Source organism: Achroia grisella, unplaced genomic scaffold (genome assembly GCF_030625045.1).
Source record: "Achroia grisella isolate CSIRO2021 unplaced genomic scaffold, CSIRO_AGI_Agris_v1 utg970, whole genome shotgun sequence".
Lineage (NCBI taxonomy): Eukaryota > Metazoa > Arthropoda > Insecta > Lepidoptera > Pyralidae > Achroia > Achroia grisella.
In genome coordinates this window covers 1213911-1238266 of record NW_026713076.1, presented here as the reverse complement: position 1 = coordinate 1238266, position 24356 = coordinate 1213911, and the positions used below count along the sequence as shown (strand labels likewise).

Below are 24356 nucleotides of genomic sequence, written 5' to 3'. Positions count from 1 at the left end.
TTTTTTTAGATAAGTTCAAACAATTAGGCGTATTTTCTAATTTAGGTCGAAACTAAAATTGTTTCATTTAATTTAGAACGAAAACCTAACATCGTAATGGCAACACTGATGTTATCTGTGTTTGGCAATTTTGGCATTCGTTCTTAATGATCATCAATTAAAATATTGTTATTATATTATTTTACGTATTAGTTGCTACTAATTTAACTAAACTGGATGAAACATGGCTCTATACTGTGCAAGTGAGTATACATATTTTTTTAACAAATGTTTTGAGATCCAAAATGATTTGCGACTCCCGCGCTCACCGGGCAAGTTGTATTAATAAAATAAAAATGGTATGATAAAATGCTTAGTAATAATATATACACAGTATAATACTAAACTAAACTATATTAATGTATTTATTTTATTAATGTATAATCTTTCGTGTACAGTTTACTTTGGTATTCCGAAATAACCTCACTTTCTATGTTTTAGTATCAAATGAAGTTCCCGAGGTTGCAGTAGTGTCTCCAACGTCTGGCGCCGTTTTTGAGAAGCGAATTATAGAGAAATATATAATAGAAAATGGCGTGGATCCGATTAATGGGAAAGAATTACGGGTGGAAGATCTTATTGAAATTAAAAGTGAGTTTACCAAATCCCTTGTGTTCTCTACAAAGGCATGATAAAATGTTGATCACAGCAGTTAGCTATGTAAAATGTCTATATGTTTGTAAAATGTTATATCTACTTTCATTAGTGCAGCAGTAACAGCATTTTAAAAATGCTGTGCAATAAATTTGATAGTCCTATCCATTGTTTTTGGACCAAAATTGTTACAAGAGATGAATGATAATATTTGTATTACTAGCTACTCGCCCTGGCTGCGCTCTGGTGTACATGTATTATATATATAAACCTTCCTCTTGAATACCTCTATCTATTAAAAAGAAACTGTTGTGTGGTTTTAAAAATTTAAGCATGCATAGAGATGGACAGACAATGACAGTGATTTTGTTTTATACTATGTAATGAAGTAAATTATAATTGAGAGCAGTGGAATGTTTTGTAATTTATAAGAAATATATTAAACAGCATGAAAAGCACTATTTTTTATTTAGATAATAATGACAGTAAAATTATAATGTTTGTTGCTAAGGAACAAGTCTCTAAGAAGTATGTATACTTCTTCACAATATGTAATTTTAGGTATGCTAACATAGGCTAAGTATTGTTATTAACAAATTCATCGACCTCAGTGGTCTAGCGGTCTAGCACATCGCTTTACATCCGAAGGTTGCGGGTTCTATTCCTCATACAGCACTAACATTTGTATTCATGAGTATGATTGTTTGTATCGGTCTGGGTGTTTTCTATGTATAATATGTATTACGAAAAAAAAAATCTATGTACTTGTATAAGTTATCTAGTACCTGTAACACAAGCTTTAGATACCTTAACTTGGAACTAGATGGTGCTGTGTGACTGGATGCACGATGACAACGATAAAATTGGATCTCTGTAAATGAAATCTGAGTAAATGAAATTATTATTATTATTAACACCATATTTGCAGCCCCACCGATAGTGAAGCCAAAGCCACCAAGTGCCACATCGATTCCGGCAACCTTGAAGAGTATGCAGGATGAGTGGGATGCTCTGATGCTTCACACTTTTACACAGAGGCAGCAACTGCAGACTGCTCGACAGGTAAGTTCTCAAAAATGACTACTCAATCAGTTTTATTAGAGTACTAAATCTGCTCATAGTTCTGATTGCAGATAGAAAGAGAAAAAAATTTGAGTACTATATTGTCAGGCTCATTGTATGTTGCCATGCATGTTTGTCATTTAAGTAATCATTAATTATTATTAAATAGTATTGTTAACTAAGTATGATTTAACAGAAGTTTTAAATTTAAAAGTAAATGCAGAACATCATTTGGTATCTTATTATAAAATTTTATATGCATTCATTACAATTTTATACCTATTTATTTATTGTACAATTTCATACCATAAATATATGTTATAGTAAGTATACATTGTAATCATACAATACATATGTTGTGGCACATGAGTAGTTGATAATTTCAATCAATAGTGGTGTAACCAAATTAGTTTCTGTATAAATTTCATTATGTCTTCCTCAAAGAGGTTGTGTACATACAGTCCTGATTGCTTTAGTGATAAAATATGTTTTTTTTTTGGTAGTTAGGTATCTGCAATCAGTACTGGTACTATAAGCAGGTGAGTTGTTGGTAGTAGGCTAAAATATGTAATTAAAAAATCTGTTATAATGTGACTACTTTGTGTTTCCACTGCTGACATGGAAAAATGTCATGCTAAACTCTGGATACCTAATTTGCTTTGTGTTGAATCTATGGTTATGGGCAAATAAAAAAGACCCTGTTTTAAGTATATATCTCTAATAATCTGAAAATCGGAATCTGACATTTGAATCTGATGGTGTTACAGTATTGAGCTATACATGTCATTAGTATAGAACTTCATGATTCAAATTTAAATTAAAAAAATCATTTATTCATATAGAACATCTTAGCCGCTTATAAATGGTAACTTTTTTATATTATAATTTTTCCCTACCATCCAGTTCAGTATATAGATCCAATTATTAAAGATATTTTGATTTAATTTTATTTGTCGTTCTAGGAATTAAGTCACGCACTGTACCAACACGACGCGGCGTGTCGTGTGATTGCCCGTCTCACCAAGGAGGTGACAGCTGCTCGTGAAGCGCTCGCCACGCTGAAGCCCCAGGCCGGTATTGTCGCTCCACAGCCAGTTCACCAGGTATGCAGATTTCTTGTGGTTAATTTACCAGCATGTATAGCTCAAATACATGTGTTTTTAGAATAGAATAGAAAATGATTTAATCAAATAAACTTAATTTAAGCACTTTTGAATAGTCATAACAATTTGTTTTTTATCTACCACTCGTTCGGAAAGCTGTCTCATCACAAGAAGAACGAGCAAGAAACTTGTGTGTTGCTCTTTTAAATAATCCTTGTAAGTTTACATTTACAAGTCGAAACGTGTGAATACAAACTACCAACCAGCACTAATTTTTTGGGTCAAATATAAATATACAATAAGATTAAATCAGTCGTAGTGATAAGAGCAGACCAGTCCCTACAAGCAGCACTCGTTCACGAGTATGACGGATGAGCCATGAGATTTCTTCTCAGTGTCTTCTATTTTAATTTATTTCCTAATCAGCGTATCCAAAAGTCATCATCATTATTTCATTTTGGATAAAAAGTAGCTGAAATTAAGTATAGATGACTGAAGACACCTGTGATATCCTGTGTTGCCATTCCAGAGTACTAAGATGTTATGCCTCTCATCCCTTAATATCACTTTTAATAATTCAAAATGCTAGGGTGCTAATGCACCCTATAACCGAAACAGAGTTCTAAGATGTCACGTTTCTTATCATGTAATTTCACTGTCATTTCTCAACCTACAATCGAAACATGGCTCACAAAGGAAGCTAATTGGTGATTGAAGTACGTGAGACTGGTGATATACATGAAAATAAATTTTTAGTCTTCCTCGATCAGATATTGACGGTTTATTGATCAGGTCAGGATTGGTCGCATATAAGTCGGAGGTGTCAATATCCATTTTGAAAATTCAGAATGTGTAGCCCGGACAGATACAAATTAAAAAAATGTAGTGTATTATTATATTTTTCTATTGAGATAGTATACTAGCTATACTCGCGACTTTGTCCGCGTGGAATTTTACTTTATTCTTCTAAAATAAAAGTATCCTAAGTTACTCCTTATTACATCAGCTACCTGCCAAAAACGTCTCGTCAAAATTCGTCAGCCATTTCAGAGATTAGCCAAAATAAACAGACAGACAGACAAAAATTGTAAAAAATGTTTTTTGGTGCATGTACCGTATTTATATTCATATGCATGTAGTAACAAACGGTTATGTCAATATTACAAACAGACACTCCAATTTTATTTATATGTATAGATTCTATACAGGTGTTAACATATATGCGATCGCGTACCTTATTGATGCAGCTCGCGGGCTGTATCAGTCAAAGAACTGATATGAGTTGTTATACACGCGCGATGATGGGGTGTGGTGTGAGTGCAGGCGGAGGGCGCGGGCGCGGCGGGCGCGGCTGCGGTGGGCATGTCGGCGGAGGTGGTGGCGCGGCTCCAGGAGCGAGCCACCGCCCTCACGCAGGAGCGAAAGCGGCGCGGACGCACCGTGCCCGAGGGACTCGTGGGGCCCGACCAGATACGGGCCTTCCTTACGCTCGCTTCGCATCCCGTAAGTATACTTGCTTGTTCTCAAACAAACTACTTTTGAATTATAATATGTCATATATTATTTCACTCATTATATATCATCATAAAGGCCTCGTGCCTAGTTCAGTTTCCAGGCTAATATAATCAGAACTTGCTTTAATTATAGCATTTAAAATCTATATCTGACTGTGGCTTAATACATTTATTATAAAACTAGCTGTACCCGCGACTACGTCCGCGTGGAATTTAACTTTATTTTTCTAAAATAAAAGTAGCCTAAGTTACTCCTCATTACATCAGCTACTTGCTAATAATAAGTCCTGTCAAAATTGGTCCAGCCATTTCAGAGATAACATAACAGACAGCAGACAGACTAAAATAGTAAACAATGTTATTTTGGTGTATTTACTGTTATTATATTTATATGCATGTAGTAAAAATCTGTTATTTCAATATTACAAACAGATACTGCAATTTTATTTATATGTATAGATAGTTGTACCGTGCGAGTAATCGAACCCGCGACCAGAAACTAAAACGCTGTTAAACCGCTTGCTTGATCACTAAAGCGACTGGTTGATGGAATATAACATTTCTATATTACTTTTCAGGGTCTCCATTCGGCTAGTGTTCCCGGCATCCTGGCATTGGACATCAACCCGTCAGATCACAGCAAGCTGTTGACGGGTGGTAACGATCGCAACGCGACTGTCTTCAATAAGGACACTGAACAGATGGTCGCCATCCTCAAGGGCCACACGAAGAAGGTGACCCGCGTCATCTACCATCCAGATGAGGATACCGTCATCACCGCCTCTCCAGATCACACTATACGCGTTTGGAATGTGCCCACGTAAGTGATGTATTTTGTTTATAGTTAGTTAAATAGATAAAGAATAGAATAGAATAGAAAATCATTTATTCAAATAAACTTAATTTAAACAATTTTGAATAGTCATAACAATTTTTTTTATCTACCGCTCGTTCGGAAAGCTGTCTCATCATAAGAAGAACGAGCAAGAAACTTGTGTGTTGCTCTTTTAAATAATCCTTGTAAGTTTACATTTACAAGTCGAAACATGTGAATACAAACTACCAACCAGCACTAATTTTTCTTTTACATATTTACATATTCAGGATATGTATAAAATAATAATAATCACAAAAAAGAGTAACAAAAGAAAATAAATGAAAAAACAAACCATAAGAAAGAAGCTACCCTTGCATTTTACTGTGTTTCGTGCGTCATCCGGTTAGTACGACATAGTTTCGCTTAGAAGGTCGTTATATCCGGATTCTACTATACTATACTGTATATGATACAGAATATAAACTGGTTTTGCATCTATTAGTAATTAAGTATATGAGTTTTCTTTATAAAGATATAGTGTAAACCTACATTAGATTTTTTTTATTTTGAATTGTTTGGGAAACTACTCTGCTACCAAAATGTTAGGGAAGTGTCAGTCATTTACCTTTATGGTTCTGCGGATTTCTTGGGCTTCAGGGTCTCGAAGGTATCTTCGCTAGCTTTCCACACTTTCACAGTTTCACAGTTCTAATTTATTTTAATTCACAACACAATGCGCGCCCGCGTCAATGCCGCTGTACGGTCCGTTTGTTACTAGTTAGGGAGGGGAAGGGAACTAACGGACTCTAATATAATATAATATCTGTGCTTACGATGATACAGGGTAGATTTTGAACATGAATTATTAATAATATTTCTCTGTCCGTGTTACAGATCACAGACAACAGTGATACTGCGTTCACACGAAGGCCCCGTGACGGGCCTCTCGCTCCATCCCACCGGAGACTACGTGCTGTCCACATCCACCGACCAGCACTGGGCCTTCTCCGACATACGCACCGGTGCGCTGCTCACCAAAGTGAGCGACGCGTCCGGAGTCAGCCTCACCACAGCGCAGTTCCATCCTGACGGCCTCATCTTTGGCACCGGCACCGAAAACTCACAAGTCAAGATCTGGGACTTGAAAGAGCAGAGCAACGTCGCAAATTTCCCAGGACACGTCGGGCCCGTTACCTCCATATCATTCTCTGAGAACGGTTACTATCTAGCTACTGCTGCAGAAGACGCGTGTGTTAAACTCTGGGACTTGAGGAAGTTAAAGAACTTCAAAACTATCCAGCTCGAAGAAGGGTACGCTATAAAGGAGCTGTGCTTCGACCAGAGCGGAACCTATCTCGCTATAGCAGGAACAGATGTGAGGGTATATCTCTGCCGTCAGTGGCAGGAGTTGAAACTCTTCAATGATCATACGGCAGCAGCCACAGGAGTCCGGTTTGGAAAGAACTCGCAGTACATAGCGTCTACCAGTATGGACCGGACGCTCAAACTATACGGCATTGAATAATGTTAATATTATACTTTTTTGTATGTATGTATGTACAATACATATTTGATAAGCTGCTGTACTTTTAACATGTTTTGACGAGAGAAAATTTAATATTTTCTAAAGGATTCTTCTAGAATTTACCGTCAAAAAGTACGGTATAGTACGACGTAAGTGATTTACTAAATGCTGCGTTCACAACGGCGACGATTGACTTATTCTTCTCACTTCCCCATTTAGGATTACAGTGTCAAGTATGTGAATTCGTTAGATATAATTTAAACAATATTTTTGTGTTTAATTGTGACAAAGAATCTTAATTTCTACGTTTGCGAAAGAAACTTATTTCTTATATTATTATTAATAGAAGAGCATACATCTGGCGTGGACTGGAATAATAATGATACTGGCAACTTTTTTCGACTGAAGGACTTGTATCCATGGTCATAAATAAAGCATTAATAGAATAGAATAGAAAATCATTTATTCAAATAAACTTACATTGAAGCACTTTTGAATAGTCATTACATTTTTTAATCTACCGCTCGTTCGGAAAGCTGTCTCATCACAAGAAGAACGAGCATGAAACTTGCGTGTTGCTCTTTTAAATAATTTTATTATTACTTTACATTTTTAAGTTTAAATGTGTGAATACAAATAATTAAAACTATTATGTAGTGTTTTAGGCATCGATCTGTAAACCTTATACACAAATAAGTAAAGTGCTACATATCTTTTTTTGTATTTAAATATGAAATGTGTTCAACCCATAATAGTCCAAGATGCCAGGGCCATTTCCAGATGATCGAAATGTGTAAGATTTTTTTCTTTTACCCAGGACAATTTACACAGCGCCATCTAGTCTAGTGGCACACGTCTTACTTCCGATCGTCGCAAGTTCGATTCCTCGCACGGTACAAAAAATTGTATTCATGAATGACTGTTTTGTCGGTCTGGGTGTTTTATGTTATAGTACATATTGACAACAGCCCTTTAACAATATAGTCCCTTGAATCCTTCAGTATGGCTAGGCCTTTTATTTATTTGACCAATAGGACAAGACTTTTATTTTCCAGTCTTCAAGCTTTATGACTTAAAATCTTCCCTGTAGCTGACAATCGACCGGATGGTACAAAACAAATAATTAAATGTTTCTATATTATGTATTTATTTACAAAAAAAGGCATCTAAGTATTTACGTCAGTTGTTTAAATGTTGACTAGATGGCGCTGTGTGAATTGTCCAGTGATATTATTATATATACTATGTCACAGGATGCCATGGAGTTTATAAACATTGTATTATAAGATGTAACAGTACAATATGTATGCGTTTGACATTATCTTAGGAGTGATTCTAGAAAAGATCCAGATTGAAAATTGAAGTCATTATTACACAAATAAAGTTAATATAAGCTTTTTTGGATTGTCATGTTGTTATTCTACCACACATCCCGAATGTTGTTTTAGGAACAAGAATAATGAACAAGAAACTTGCCTGTCACTCTAAAACTATAAAACTTAATCTTATATATAAAATTCTCGTGTCATAGTTTTCGTTCCCATACTCCTCCGAAACGGCTTAACCGATTCTCATGAAATTTTGTGAGCATATTGAGTAGGTCTGAGAATCGGCCAACATCTATTTTTCATCCCCCTAAATGTTAGGGGTAGTCCACCCCTAATTTTTATTTTTATTTTAAGGCAAAACAACGTTTGCCGGGACAGCTAGTAATATATAAATATTATTATGTTTTATAGTTTTTGTGTGAATACAAACTATCAAATAACAATCATTCATAAGTAAAATTATAAATGTGTATGAAATATCAGAGTAGACAAGTTCCTACAAGTAGTAGATATAAATGGGTGACGTGGGTGATGAATAGAAATGCGCTAATTGGAACAAGGTTACGACAATCGTCCGATCAAACCATACAGTGTGTAATCGCCCTTATATATATTACGTAAGCACTATAGGGGGGGGGCGGGGGTCTTTTCTTTGCTTATTTTGGATGACATGGGGGTGGGGGAGTCTGTATGATGATTACGTCATCGGTCGTACTTTACTTTTTTACACGAATGGCAACCCTCACATTGTCTTTGTTAAAAAAACAATACATTAATTGAGAAATGTTTACGTAAGCATGGGGGCCTCCCCCCACGATTACATTACATGGTAAGAGCTTTGCTTACTTTTGCTGACAACGGGGGAGGAGGGGTAAATAATTGTGATAAATCTGCTTACGTAATACTTGAACAGCCCCTTATATACAGCAAATAGGATATTGCTTTTTAATCAGTCTCAGCTTTTTTCGGACTACTCTAATGCTTAATTTTAAACTTTCGTGTTTAATATACATTTAAATTATTAAATTAAATAATGTATATTAAACACGAAACGAAATTACTAGCCGTAGTCACGAGCTGGCCCACGAGATGTCAGCTCGTGACCACGGCTAGTGCAACCTAGTCGAAACGTCGAGAGAGGTAAATACCTTTATTTGCCATAAAAATATTCGTGTTAAGACCCGGTTAATAATTTAAATAATGTACTCTAATGCTGTTGGTCGCAGCTGGCCTTTACAGCTTCACCGGACGATAAAGTGCGAGTGCAGATGGCACTCCAAACCCGGGGAAGGAGTTATGGAGCGGCTGAAGGCCAACTCCGCCCTGACAGATACGAATGTAGTCTAAGAGCACCGCTAGCGTTTTTTTTTTGTTGAAGATAATGAAATGGTGCACCCGCCTGCTCTAACGGTATACGATGGAGGGGCACCAGTGGAGGATGTTAAGATGAATATGAGGTCAGGTCAGATAGCCCATCGTGTTAAATTCACTAGAATTTTATCACGATGATTTCCAAGAGGGACCGCGTGGAGGTAGGCATAACATGGTACTTTGCTAGCCATGGGGATTCACCGCAAGGGTTCGAACCTCAGTTCAGGCCGTCGTAATTTCGATCCCCATCTGAATAAAGAGGATCAATGTAATAATTTACAAGTAGATTAAGTTATTCTTCTTTTGTTTAAAACTATTTTCTAAATCAGCCAATATATTGTAGTTAGTAATTCATTATATTCCAATTTTATATATAGATATCTGAATTGAATTGCGAATAAAGTTAACAGGAAGTACTGTCATTATATTGTTTTATTTCTACCATTCTCTATGTTTATGTTTCTCATAGGTCAGTCCTTTAATAATTCTCTCTAGTAGACAATGCAGCTCTTATTCTCTATATTACCTTGGACGCTTATATTGAAGCGGACTTATACGATCTTCATCACGGATATCACGTTATCATGCTTATAGTACTCGTGTTGCCATACCGGAATACTAAGGTACATGATCACCTTATCATATCACCCCTCTGGTACTCGTGTGTGCCATTCCAGAATATTAAGTTGTCATGCCTATTCATGGTAATTTCACTCTTTATCCGAAAAACATCTTACAAAGCAAGCTGCTTGATGTCGCTAATATATTTTACATGTACATAAGTTTATGTATGGATATATTAAAACACGAGATAGCGTTAAAATTATATTTTGTATAATTTACACAAACCCTCCCTTCTCAACATAAATATTCAAAAATATGATAAAATATATACACAATTAACTTTACAGGAATATTAACATAACTATACCAATTCATAGTGGTTCTCTTCGTACAACACACCCGAATGCAGATTGATGAATCACACTCTCGTATCGCTACATTACGAGTAACCATAGACATTTCTATAACCAATACAATCATACTGCGTACAATATAATTATTACAATAACATAAAATACATTCGCAGCTAAATTTATTGCGTTGTAGTATCTAAAACCAGATATTATTCTAAACAAATAAGTAATTACATAATAAATGTTCCGAATAGTTCAATTAATCTGAAATAAATAAATAAATTTTAATCAAATCATTCATAATTGGTCGTTTGCATTTACCAAGTAACATGTACAAATATGTAGTACAATATTCACGATACAACACTAGACTAGGGTACTGAACACTATTTAGTCCTTCGAGCCGGATGAATTTAACAACATTTTTATATGGATTGTGTTAGCAGTTATTATAGCTGCATATCGAGACGCCTTTATATTGTAGCGACAAGTTTACAAGTTTATTTTCAGAGATACAAAGTATAACGAAGCTCCTATTAGCCCTAAGGTTACTGTTAGAGCTATTTGATATTACAGTAAAACCTCGGGTTCTTGTACTTTCGTTTTTGTAAAGCGATTACGTACTAACACTCGGAACATCCATATATTTATCTTATAGTATACGATTATAACAAATTTATAAATGCCTGACTGACGCAGTATTTTTTTTAACATTTCTTATTTCATATTTACACTCAGAACAATTTAGATGCCGGCAGCGCAATGATTTTGTATAAATCCAAAATACATTTACCAATATGTGACTACTAATAATACCTTGTCATATTGACATGTAGTTTAATTATTGCAAAATCTTTGGAAATATCAGTACCAATAATATCACAATGTCACTGTGACAAAGTACCATAGCGTATTAAATCTGTGAGCCCTCCTAGGAGAGTAGGAAGGGTCCTATATTTGATGATTCTTTGCAAGTCACACTGTATACCCCCTCGCTGTAAGATGTGACATTTATGAATGGATATATACAGTGGCGTAGTTAGGTAACCAAGGGCCTGGGGCTAATAAAAAATGGCTCTACATTACAGTTTTATTAAAACGCACATATCGCTATCCGTCAAATTAACAACACTGCCAACCCACAGAAAGAATTTAGGGCAATTCCGAAGGTATTATAATATCTGAAAGCTTTCGAATTTCTCTTAACGGAGTTGCCATGAAAATGGGAGATATTTTCAAAAGTTCAAATCCGATCGAGAGCGTAAGGGTTTGAGGGCCCCTTACCACTGGGCACTAGCCCCTAGGCAGCTACGCCACTGGCTATATAAACAATAGACAACTGCGAGTAGAGTTGCTACACTTTACAACATGGTTTCTTTTGTTGAAACATTTCTTGATGAAAGATTATTACTTAACATTTTAATTCGTTACAATAACACTTTCTTTTACAACTTAATATTTTTGATTCATTGTTATTGAAAATTGCGAGATTTGGAAACCGTTGATGCCGGCTTTTCCATAATAGAAAAAACATTAACTATCATATGCCTGCGATTTTTCTGCGTGCCCGAGATGACTTCATATGAAATCATTCGAAAAAACGATCACTTTTGCATTTATTGTTATTTGAAATGTTTTTATGCTTACATCGTTGTCTTTATAACATGTCCACATAAAACTCACGACGTGTGCACTTTACGTTTTAGTAAATTTATTTTAAGTGATTAATGAAACCCTATTAACTATTAATTATATAACTATTATATCTCACCAGATCCGTACGCTCAGGCATTGATTTCTTAAATTTAAAAAGTATATATATAACTACTGTAGGCAGCGCCCACTACGATTTAGGCTGCTGATATAAAGTCGGTCAGCAACCTAACGGTTGTAGGACTGGGACTGGCGCATCTCTGCGGAGTGTAGTAAAACCAAATGTTAAACGCATTCCAGGAACCTGACGACTAACCGACTGTATATTAGCAGCCTTATCTGCGCAAAGCTACAGAATAAATCTATTTAGTATTCTGTGGCAGATAAAGCACATTATTTATAACAATAGAGATGTTTTAGGGGACTCCTTATTTGGGATTTTAACATCCGAATTTTAGACTAATGAATTTAGGCTACAATCTGTTAAATCCGATATGTTTATTGATTTTATATGAACGACGTAAGAGTTGCAGTTACAAGCTGGTATACGGTTTGCAATTGCAACTGTGCATACATAATCACCAAACTGTATATATAAATCAGATTAAAATGAGAATAGTTACCAAGTGCATTATATAATCAAAACCCTAATACTCTTAAGAATATAAGAACAATAATTATGTTGTTTTGCTATAAGAGAGACCTCTTTAAATTTTACCATGTTTTTTTATTAAACATTCTTTATTATAACAAACAAATAAATACACAATAATTAATCATTTAACATGAAAATCAATAAATATATACATTAAAATTATATTTCACTTAATCATTTACAGAATTTAAATAAAATTTTATTAAAAAAATATGTAATAAATTGTTCATCGCCAAATCGTAGAACATAAAATAGTCAACCATTTTGTAAAAAAATAAAATTATGACAGTTCAATTTTATTTTTACTATAACATGACTTTTTTTTTAATATATTTATTTATAATTATACACTAATATTTTTATATTTATGTACGGGATATGCACTCAGAAGAAATAGGGTCAGTGCCCTAAAATAGACTCACGGGTGATTTCCAAATAGTTGTCGCAAAACATGAAAATATATTCATAATTTTTAGTCAACTCGTGATCACGGCTAGTGCAACCTAGTCGAAACGTCAAGAGAGGTAAATATCTTTATTTGCCATAAAATTATTCGTGTTAAGACCCGGTCAATAATATAAATAATGTATATCAAACACCAAAGTATAAATTTAAAGAAAATATAAGTTTTAGAAACTTTTTAAATTTAACGCGATCATAATTTTTTACGTAAAATTAAAGGAAATCACGGGATCTTACCACGTTTTATACATTACTAGCTACTCGCCCCGGCTTTGCACGGGTGTACATGTATTATATATAAACCTTCCTCTTGAATCACTCTATCTATTAAAAAAAACCGCTTCAAAATCCGTTGCGTGGTTTTAAAGATTTACGCATACATATGTACAGCGACTTTGTTTTATACTTTGTAATGATTATTTAGTTCCGATATTTCCGCCATTTACCGCCATGATCACGGGTTAACTGAAGAGCAGCGGGTAGATGAAAAATAAAATCATGGGCAGATATATTCGTCTACCTTCACACGTCTTTGTTGCTACTATTGCTGAAAAATCTTATTAATATTATAAACGCAAAAACTACTGAACGGATTTTGGTGAAACTTTACAGTAATATAGCTTATATATCAGAATAACATATTGTAAAGATGAATATACTTAGTAAGTAAGTAAAAATTCTCGTGTCACAATGTTAGTTACCATACTCCTCCCAAACGGCTTGATCTATTTATACGAATTTTTATATACATATTCAGTAGGTCTCTATTTTTCATACCCCTCACTAATAAGGGTAAGTTGTCCCTAACATTATTTTTTTATTTTTTGGGCAATATTATTTATTTATATTTTTTTATTATGTGTCATTAAAAACACCCTAACATACAACCCTAAATTTTCACCCTTGTATCACCAACCCCTATTTTTTATAGCGTTATTAATTTATATGGCAAAACAACGTTTGCCGGGACAGCTAGTAGGCTATAAATTTCACGTGAATTACTTTTTATAGACCAACGTTATATTTATTATTCATCTAGCTATTGATTGACATTGAAGAAAAACACGAAACTATGTCACTACATTCGTAACATATTAAATATATTCCTCAATTACTGTATTTTAATACAACAGATTAATACGAGGCACATCTAGCAATAAATAAAACATATTAAGATCCCGTGATTTAACGTATAAATATATTAAATTCCCGTATTTAGTTATAACAAAATGATATCTAATTACAAGCCAACCTGAGCTTGTGTTATGGGTTCTAGACTACTGTGTAACATAGATATATTTTTCTATAAATATATAAATCAGTATGAAGTAGAAATGAGTCTGTCAACTGCAAGAACTATTAATGTAATTACATGATATCAATAACCACGCGTTGTCGCAATTTGTAAACAACTATGCAAGGTCAATGGCCAGCGCGGACACGTCATACACATATAAAAAAAACATATACACATATAACCTCTTTATTCGTAAAATAACCGTATATGACTTTTGTGGCGTTCTGTCCTTTGCGCTTTTAAGCTATTTTATATTAAAAAAAAAACATTACGCCTGAATTAATTAAACACCGTAGTTAAAAGCTTCATACTGTGAAAAAAGACTTCTTTCGAACCCAGTAATATTTTTTTTAAAACTCCATGTCTATTTTCTGTTAAAAAAATTAAATCGATAAGACTTGTGCCCAAAAAACTACAATTTTTTAGACTTTAGTTATAATAACATATATTTTCAATTCAAGTGTCCACAAATTGACAAATGTGTGAAAAATGTTACAGTTTTTCACACACTTCAATTTTCTCAGCGTTTTATGGTACTTCTTATGAAGTTGATGTTGTTTAAGTAAAAATTAACATGTATTAGGTCATTTGAAAAGAATAAGAGCTGAGTTTCTTGTCAGTATTTCTTGGCTCGAAAGCACTCCGAACTGACGGTAGATTTGACATATCATAAGAGTCTGTAATAAACCTACATGAATAAAGATAATTTGATTTGATTAAGTTAAAATCTTTAATTGTAGTTTTTTAATCAGTTTTCGGTTAGCGTGTTATTTACACCTTGCATAGAATTTCCTTTAATTTTAGTATTCAAAAACGACAACGCATGAGTGGCGCCAAGAGCATCACATGACCACGCAATATCATGTGATGGCCGTACTGTTTATATATATCCGACGGTGACCACTTACCATCAGTTTGTTTGCTATTTATATATATATAAAATCACACACCCATCCCGGAGTCCCCTATTGCCGTAAGTTCAGTCCGTTTAGTGGAGCAGGTAGTGAGCGAGGGGCTCCGCTATCGACTTCCACCTGGTGAGCGAGGCGTCCCCACACGCCGGTCATGCGAAGATCAGCCACAGCACGAATAATATGGCCACCCATAGGAATATCTTCGACAGAAACTGTTCTTCTTCGTATTGCGCGGTGCCACGTGGAGCTATGAGTAATACCCAATTTTTTATTTCAATAATTCATAATAATATATTATTATTTCAAGACAATTCACACAGCGCCATCTAGACCCAAGTTAAGCTAGCTAAAGCTTGTGTTATGGGTACTAGATAACTGATACAAATACATATATTTTTTTTCGTAAATACATACATATTATACATAGAAAACACTCAGACCGACACAAATATTCGTACTTATGAATACAAATGTTTGTGCCGTGCGAGGAATCGAACATGCCACCATCAGAATTAAAGCGGTGTGTTAAACCGTTAGACCACAGAGGTCGTCAAAATGATGCAGGTGGCAATGGCATTCTATTGTCTCTGCCTACCCTACCCTAATGTAAAATAGTCTTAGTAATATGTATGTATGCAAAGATATATTTGATATCACAACACACCTGCACTCGGTCTCGGGTCCCCGAAATTAAATGTTGAGGTGAACACTCCAAAGGGGAATGCACCGATACCAAACGACATGTGAAAGCCCTCCCCGAAACCGAACCCTGGGAAGCCACTGTTGTTCTCTGGCTCAGTACGTTGACCGGCTGGCCGCGGAGGCACCTGAAGAGAGACAAAAATTTTATAATCTTCAAAATAAAAGAACATATAATTATAATAATTAAGTTTATATGGACATGTAATGAAGACAACATTTTAACCCTTTCCACTCCAATCCTTTTTTTCTTTTTATTCCACCAGCTCCACGCTAAAACTGTGTTTTTTAACTTTTAGGTTTTTTTTCGTATTTTGTAAATAAAATTGATGTTTTCTTATTATAATAATTAAGTTTATATGGACATGTAATGAAGACAACATTTTAACCCTTTCCACTCCAATCCTTTTTTTCTTTTTATTCCACCAGCTCCAAGCTAAAACTGCGTTTTTTTTTAGGGTTTATTTCATATTTTGTAAATAAATTTGATGTTTTCTTATATGATAAACTTTATTTTATGAGTAATTACAGGATACTATATTATAGTTCGTAAATCTACTCTTTATAATCCTTTTGTTATGGTATTTTTCAAAACAAATCCCGGAATGAAGCGTGTTTATTTTCTCAAATTTCTATTATATATAATAAACTAGCTTTTTAATTATGTTATTTAAACACAACATATAGTAAAGAATATAAAAAAGCTGACCTTATTCCTTGGGTCTTCCTGTTTAGTGTTGCCCCTCCCGTACAATGGGATAACCTTGTCGCGGCTGATTGCAGCCTTGCACACTGGGCATACCTGCCGGCTTGGACGAGTCTCCAACCACTGGTGCAGGCAGGGCCAACTGCAATATTTAAAAAAAAATGTATTTCAAAATACAGGGTTAGTACTCATATGTAATATTATATTATCTGTGGTACTAATAACTATCTGACATATTATTATTATAACAATAAAATAAACATATATTATTCATTACAAAGAATCTAAACCCTATTAGGAAAAATAGATGTTTATTTTAATACATTTAGCCGACTGCATATTACAACTTCTCAAATAGTGAAGCTGTAGTATAAGTAGCGAGTATGACAATGTTCCCGGGGAGACTCGGAAAAGTGGGAATAAAATAGAAAATAATTTATTCAAATAAACTTACATTGAAGCATTTTACCGCTCATTCGGAAACCTGTCTCATCACAAGAAGAACGAGCAAAAACTTGTGTGTTGCTCTTTTAAATAATTTTATTCTTACTTTACAATTTAAGTTTAAGTGTGTGAATACAAACTACCGATTAGCACTAATTCAATTAAATAATCCATCCAATGATGCAGCCACCACTGGTCATTCGAAAACACACACATATTGTGCCGTGACTAACGCATGCACATCTTTCTCAAAATTATATTTCAAAATCCTTTCTTAGGGGATGCCTACGTCATAGTAGCTATATGCATGCAAAGTCTCAGCCCGATCGGTTTAAAATTGACAAAGTTTCATACAAACTTTCATCCTCTATTTTATCCCCTTGGCGGTAGAATTAATCAAAATCCTTTCTTAGCAGATGCCTATGTCATAACATCTATTACTAGCTGTATCTGTGGCTTCACCCGCATAAAATTTATAGCCTGTGTTATTCAGATGTATCAGCTATATCACTGTATTGTTTCATCAAAATCCGTTCAGTAGTTATTGCGTGAAAGAGTAACAAACATCCATACTTACAAACTTTCGCGTTTATAATATTAAGATAAATGTTATATATTGAGCTAAAATTAGGATGGATTTGAAAGTAATAGTGTTAATAAACTATTTTATATTATGTAATTGGAATGACTCACAAGCTGGCTCACCTTATGGTAAATAGTAACCATCCTCTATATACCTGAACAGTAGTGATGGGATTCGAGTTGCATTTCACTCAATTGACTCAAGTAATTTTTATATTACACTACCTGTCACTCTGTCAAGAGTCTCTCAAAATTTTTGACAACATCCAAATAAACTTGTTCAACTGACATTGCCTGATTATATGAGTGAGACTAACAACCTGGCATAAGCTGGAATATCTGAGGCTGGATTCTCAATGGAGAATCACCTCCACCACTTGAGTGGTTTATACCAAGCCGAGTGAGATATTAAAGTTGTGACAAGTTTACCTGCTGTTGGTTCTCTTTGTAATTACATAGAAATCTGTTTGTGCGAGTTATTACTGTTTAATGTTTTGGTTATTTATGACTGTGTGTTATTAGTAAGTGGTGAAAATTAGTAAAAGTGTGAAAAAAGCAATTGTGTGGTCATTTTTTGACAAATATTTAGAACAAAAAACCATTGTTTGTAAGTTTTTTGCAAAACTTACAAATAACGTTTTGTGGTAATAGAATTAACTTGTTTTTGACATGAAAAATAAAGTTTTTTTCTCATATGAAAAAAAGTTTTGTATTCTGAGTGACTGGAGTCAATAAAAATAACTCAAGTGGCATTCGAGTGAGAAACTTACCCGTATCAAATGACTCCAGTGAAAAAAAATCACTCGAGTCCCATCACTACTGAACAGCACCATAGATATCACTTTATGTGACACCTCATTAGGAATAACCAATACTAATAATATTATTTATTATTTTTTACACCAATTCAAATATTTAAATAAATATTTAGTTTATAATGTAAAGCCCAGGTTTTCCTTGTTTGTTCTATATAGAAAATATATTTATTTCTGCATGGAAGCATGTAAACCTATTTATTGTTAACAATTGGCCAGTATTCCCCGTAAATATCATGGCCCTGGGTATAGCATTCTTTAATACTAGCACCAATAATTCACTCCCCAGGAGTTCCAATAATAATAATTGCTCTAAATGTATAACACAGCAATATCCAATACTAAACAGTTAAATAGAGTTCCAGGTACTACCAGATATACTAGAGCACTACTAGAATTATTTAAGAAATATAAATAGAAATAATCTTTATTCAAATGACCTTGACACAAGCATTTTTGAATAGTCATAATTTTTATTCTACCACTCATTCGGAATGCAGATTTATCACAAGAAGAATGAGCAAGAAACTTGTGTGTTGCTCTTTTGAATAGATGTTTTTTTATATAAATAATTACAGTATAACAAGTAAGAGGCATGTGATAATCAACATAGAAATTGCTATGCACTCATTATTAGTGTAATCAGATATTACTGTCAGTGCTATGGATTTTGAGTTTTTCTAAAAATCATTAACAAATTCTTCAACTTTATAGAAAGCTTTTTTGCAAAGGAAGTGTTTTATATAACATTGAAATCTTGTTTCTTTTAATTATTTAAGTATATAATTAATTTTAAATAACCAAAAATATATTTTAAATACAGAGAAAATACATATAAAAATTATCATCATACCCAGTGCATATTCTGCTGTAATCACATGATTTCTTTCAAGATTTTAGTATAATGTGTCATCATTTGATTTGATGTTGCTAATAATTGTTATTATTTGCTAATTATTGGTTGTAAACAATACGCAAATTGTTATCTGTACTTGCTGTATATCTCATTTGGTCTATGTCACGCAAAATTATTGAAAGTACTTAAATAATTAATAATTATTATTTAAAATATTCCTTTGCAGCTGTGCTTGATTGCCAACATCCTAGTATAAAAAAAAAACTAATGATGATGACGGGTATATTGGAGGTGATACATACCAGAACAGATGCCCGCACATACTGACTACGGCGTCGCGAGCCGTATCCAAACAGATGTTGCATTCCAACATACGTTCATCATGTTTATCCTCTTCTTGTCCCGCGTCTCCACCAGGCGCCGATGCGGACGCGCTCGCCTGCGCTTCACTCGTCTCCGCCATCGTTCTGCTGTATAAATATTCTCTCACTAACACTTATTACGTCAATAAAAACATTAATTTATATCACACCTTATCGCAATCGGTCCAAGGTGACGTTTATCTGTGACTCGACACGTCTGTTATAGGACTCGCGTATATGACTCTCCAAAATGTATAAACATGAAAATATTATCACCTGTTAAAGAAAAATTTTAATGAATATCTATATGATTTTCACAGAAATTCTAAACAATAAATTAATAAATCACATTCCAAATTCAGTGGTTTGATGATCTGTCAATTTGTCATTTTGTTTTTTTTTAAGTACCACAGATTAATAACAGATATAAATGGTACGGTGACTGTGGTAATTTCTACTTAATAAAAAAAACCGTAATATATGTTCCATTTCACTCGAAGCAACCCTTTATGTTGATGTTGTTAAAATTGTCCCTACCCAAACCATAAAAAATATTAACTTTTAAAATCAGCTAATTATCATTTAACAACTACATAATCCTATAAGAAAACTGTATTTCTGAAACATGCATAACGTACAAAGAACTCCGATACACCTAAGTAATAAACTAGATACAGAAATGTCTACTAGAAATTTAGCCTCATACAGTTCTTATGGATGATAATGGAATGGTGCACCCGACTGAGCTAGCAGTTTATGCTGGCGGGGCACTAATGAAGGATGATAACATGAGGTGAAGCCCATTTTAATAAATTCACCACATCATCCACATTACCAACAATCCCCTGCCAAGTCTCATACAGTTATTAATAGCTGACAATTCAAGTGTACCACTTTGATAGATTTCTTAGAAAATTCTCAGACCCACTAACTAGCTCAAAAAGCAAAATCAATCATACATTATATTATTCATTTAGTAATAAGTTATACCCCATTTAAAGTCACTTTTTCTGAAATCTGACTAAAACAGATGTATGTTCTAAGATTCCAGGTTATGTCTGCCTTAGAGGAGACTAGTGGAGTTGCTATACTTATCGAAAACTTATAGTTTCTGCCATTTCCCACTTTCTAACCACGGTACTGATTATTCAGTAATTGCTAACGTTTTGTTTTGTTTCTGACTGACAATGACCTGTACCTTATCCAACAATTTATGTCCATAATAATGTAAATAATATAATATTAAGCTTACCAAAGCCTTTCATTTATAAGGTGATTTTAACTTGCATTATCAAGCCCAGGCTTGGTCTAAATATGGGCCGTCTTCTTAGCAACATTGAAATTGAAAATCAGAATAGCTGTTAACTTTCGATATTTATTGCCTCCAGCAAGGACGTCAGGTCAAATAGTCCATCGTGGTTAAATCACCAGGAATTTATCACCACGGCTTCCGGTGGGAACCTCGTGGAAGTCAACATGATATGGTACATGCAATGGGATCATTAGTCCCACATTACTAACATCTACATTTCGTTCAATAATCCAGCCATCATAATTTATTTTATTTATTTACCAAAATTGTTTCAATACAATAACAATAGCATTGATTCCTACACTAGGCTGGCCCTGTCCTGTGGGAACCAGAATACGAATTATCTTATAATAATTTTAAGTCTAAAAGTACAATTTGCTAAGCTAACATATCCTAGAACTATCTAGCAAAACTAATATAGTTATGTGTGAGGTGCCTGTATGTGTAGGTGGTGCATGAATATGGTTGGTGTGTTTTATAAGATTACTGTGAGTATGTTTTCAGAATCATCATAATTCATACTTTTAATATTAAAAGATCACAATTGGGCGATACAAGTAACAAAAACAAAGTAATTTATTATATTTTATTAGACCAATATTAAAAAATGACTTACCATACATAGCTTAGAGAGATATTTAAGCTTAAACACTAATACATCATACTAAACTATATCTTACATATGTACCTTAAATTTTTAAATGCTGTGCAATTGATTTTTATTAGAGTATACGATCAATTACAACAATTCATTTTATAGTAATTAAAGTACAGTTATTGAAGTTATACACAATTCCTAGATTGTTATTAGTACAGGCAGTCCTCGAATTACATCGTTTTCAAGTTACGTCGAACAATGTTTTGACACTATTGCTCAAGCATACGTTAGTTGGTTCGATTTCCGGCATAGGAGAATTCACTTGTCGCGAGGTCAATGTCCGTGGGGCCGCACATGCTTGTTTCGTTAGTTCTTTCGATTAGTTTTGATCCTATCCTTACGTCGCGTATTTCGATAACCTATAGCCCAATTTATACTCAGCACAAGTGGGCAGGGAAATGAGCACGGAAGCGAGAAGCGCGAGAGTGTAAACACGATACTTCCCATGCCATTAACGCTGCTACTCGCGCTACCTGGCTCTCCTACGATTGTCGGTTTTTCGTGCGCGAATCAAAGGGGTGGCAGCGCGAGTGGCAGCGTGTGTTTACATTCAGCCCTCTCGCTCAGTTGTCGCCTGGCGTTATAAGCGGAACGTAAGGAAGAGTCGCCCGGTAAATAAGTATGAGGGCTGAGTGTAAACGACACTCGCGTCGACGCTGACGCGGCAATATTTCCGGCAGCGCGATTGGCAGGGGAAGCGGCTGAATGTAAACGTAACACGCCGTAAGTACGAGGACTGCCTGTATATGCTAATTCTAATGAACACTTACAAATGGGTGAATACACCAAGACATATTCCGATAAATAAAAATCACCATTTGCAACATTAGAAACATTTTAAGGTTTGATTGTATGTCAAAAAAATTGAATTTAATTGACAATTTTAAAAGGGCATGTACGGAATGTATTTTATGAAAGAGACATAAGAATGGTGTGTGTGTGAGCGAGAGATAATATAGTTGTAAGTAATAAACAACTCCTGTAAGATATCCGTATTTTATTTATATACTAATGTTACTGAAACATTAGTGTTATTTTTAAAGGGCATGTCAAAAAAATGGAATTTTTTTTGACAATTTTAAAAGGGCATGTACGGAATGTATTTTGTGAAAGAGACATAAGAATGGTGTGTGTGTGTGAGCAAGAGACAATATAGTTGAAGTAATAAACAACTCCTGTAAGATGTCCGTATTTTATTTACATACTAATCCACCGAGTGTTACTCGACCAAACATTAATATTACGGTAAATATTAATAGATTAATGTGTCACATTAAATATAATTACGTCGACAAAAACACATAGGTACCGACCAATACAAAGAGCGTTACTCGTAGAACACACCGAGATTCTGACGCTCACTGATTTATCACAGAGTAGTTAACCTCTAGTGATGTCCATTGAATAGATTTTATTTTACATAATGCAGTTTATACCATGTACGCTGTAGCATGGTGCCGGTAACAGTTTCATTATCGTTTCGTTTCACTATTAAAAGTTGGCGCGATTTACAAATTATGATTTAGGCTGGATTTCACCAATCGTAGTATAAACACGTTCAATGAAACGGAGTTCAGCGTGTACTGGAAAAAAAGAACGACGTTGATCTCGTTCTCTTTAAATGGAATTCACCAGCGTTATATAGATCGCGTTTACCAAAATAAAGTTCAGATTTTCATTCGTTCACAGTTTTACACGCTCATAAAATAATATTTGATGCTGTGTGTAATTTATATAAGCAAAATGAAGCTTTGCACACGTTAAAACGTTTTAATGAACTAAACGCGATCAGTTTCTTTAGTGAAATCCGGCCTAAGTATTTCAGCTGTACCACATACGTAATATGTTAAATCATTAATAACTGTATTAACTTGTAATGTAACAATAGTTAAATGTAGCAAATGTAAAATTAGTAATCTCAGAGTACAGGCCAGAGTATAAGAATGCAATAACTTCGTTGAACAAATCGTCGAATTCGTCGTCGAATTATCGTATATATGTAACAGTTAATTTTATCATATTACAACAGTTTGTTCGACACATCAGTCATCAACATAGTATTCGACAGGTGATATAAACAAAAACATAAATACAAACCATAATTATATAGAATCACTTTAATTAAAACACGATGATATATACTGTGTACTACACTCTCAAATTAGTGCAATAAAAATAAAAGAATTCGTTCAAATTGAGGTAAGTAAAAATTATTTAAATAAATTATCTGTTCAACACGATGTTTATTGCAATGTAGGTGTAATATAGTAACATATAGGCAGCGGCAGCCCTACAGATTACGAGGCTCTGGGCTTTGTTGACCCTTTGGCCTACGTGCAAAATGTGATGCGAACATTTTCCGCTGAGTCAAGAATACTATGTCGTATTTTTAATTTTATTTTTGTATATTTTAGTAATTTTATTCATTTACGATTAAATATCTAAATCAGTAAGTTTTTGCAACTTGCCACTCGTTGGTTGTTTCAAATTTACTACGGTTGTTACTCCAGGCCCTTTCAAAAGCGAGTCCTCGGGCGATTATCCTGTTCGCCATCTTCTAAGGCCGCCACTGATACAGACGTTAATAACTTAGAATATTTAAGGGTGTGATTATAAGTCTACTTAAGTATAGCTAATATGCAGTGCCCTAACTGTCACTGAGTTTTCCACT

The 24356-nt window shown here is 34.3% G+C and overlaps 2 protein-coding genes across 5 annotated transcripts; one reads left to right on the top strand and one right to left on the bottom strand.

Annotated features, from left to right (window-relative positions):
* Positions 1–109: 109 nt before the first annotated feature.
* LOC131854131 (pre-mRNA-processing factor 19) lies at positions 110–6753 on the top strand. The gene is made up of 7 exons (XM_059205263.1): positions 110–242; positions 481–630; positions 1562–1695; positions 2658–2798; positions 4122–4301; positions 4891–5132; positions 6024–6753. Exons 1-7 carry the CDS (start codon positions 224–226, stop codon positions 6652–6654), a joined length of 1497 nt encoding a protein of 498 aa, XP_059061246.1. The 5' UTR covers positions 110–223; the 3' UTR covers positions 6655–6753.
* An 8361-nt stretch (positions 6754–15114) lies between these two features.
* On the bottom strand, positions 15115–20083 carry LOC131854115 (E3 ubiquitin-protein ligase RNF185-like). Of its 4 annotated transcripts, none has more exons than XM_059205241.1 (5): positions 19992–20083; positions 19656–19823; positions 16660–16798; positions 15916–16078; positions 15115–15498 (listed from the first exon to the last, which is right to left on the bottom strand). In XM_059205241.1, exons 2-5 carry the CDS (start codon positions 19814–19816, stop codon positions 15401–15403), a joined length of 561 nt encoding a protein of 186 aa, XP_059061224.1. In that variant the 5' UTR covers positions 19817–19823; positions 19992–20083; the 3' UTR covers positions 15115–15400. The 4 variants fall into 4 exon arrangements, with proteins under 4 accessions (XP_059061224.1, XP_059061227.1, XP_059061225.1 ...); XM_059205244.1 differs by having other exon boundaries at positions 19656–19820; positions 19992–20082; XM_059205242.1 differs by having other exon boundaries at positions 19656–19842; positions 19886–20077.
* Between the last annotated feature and the right edge of the window lie 4273 nt (positions 20084–24356).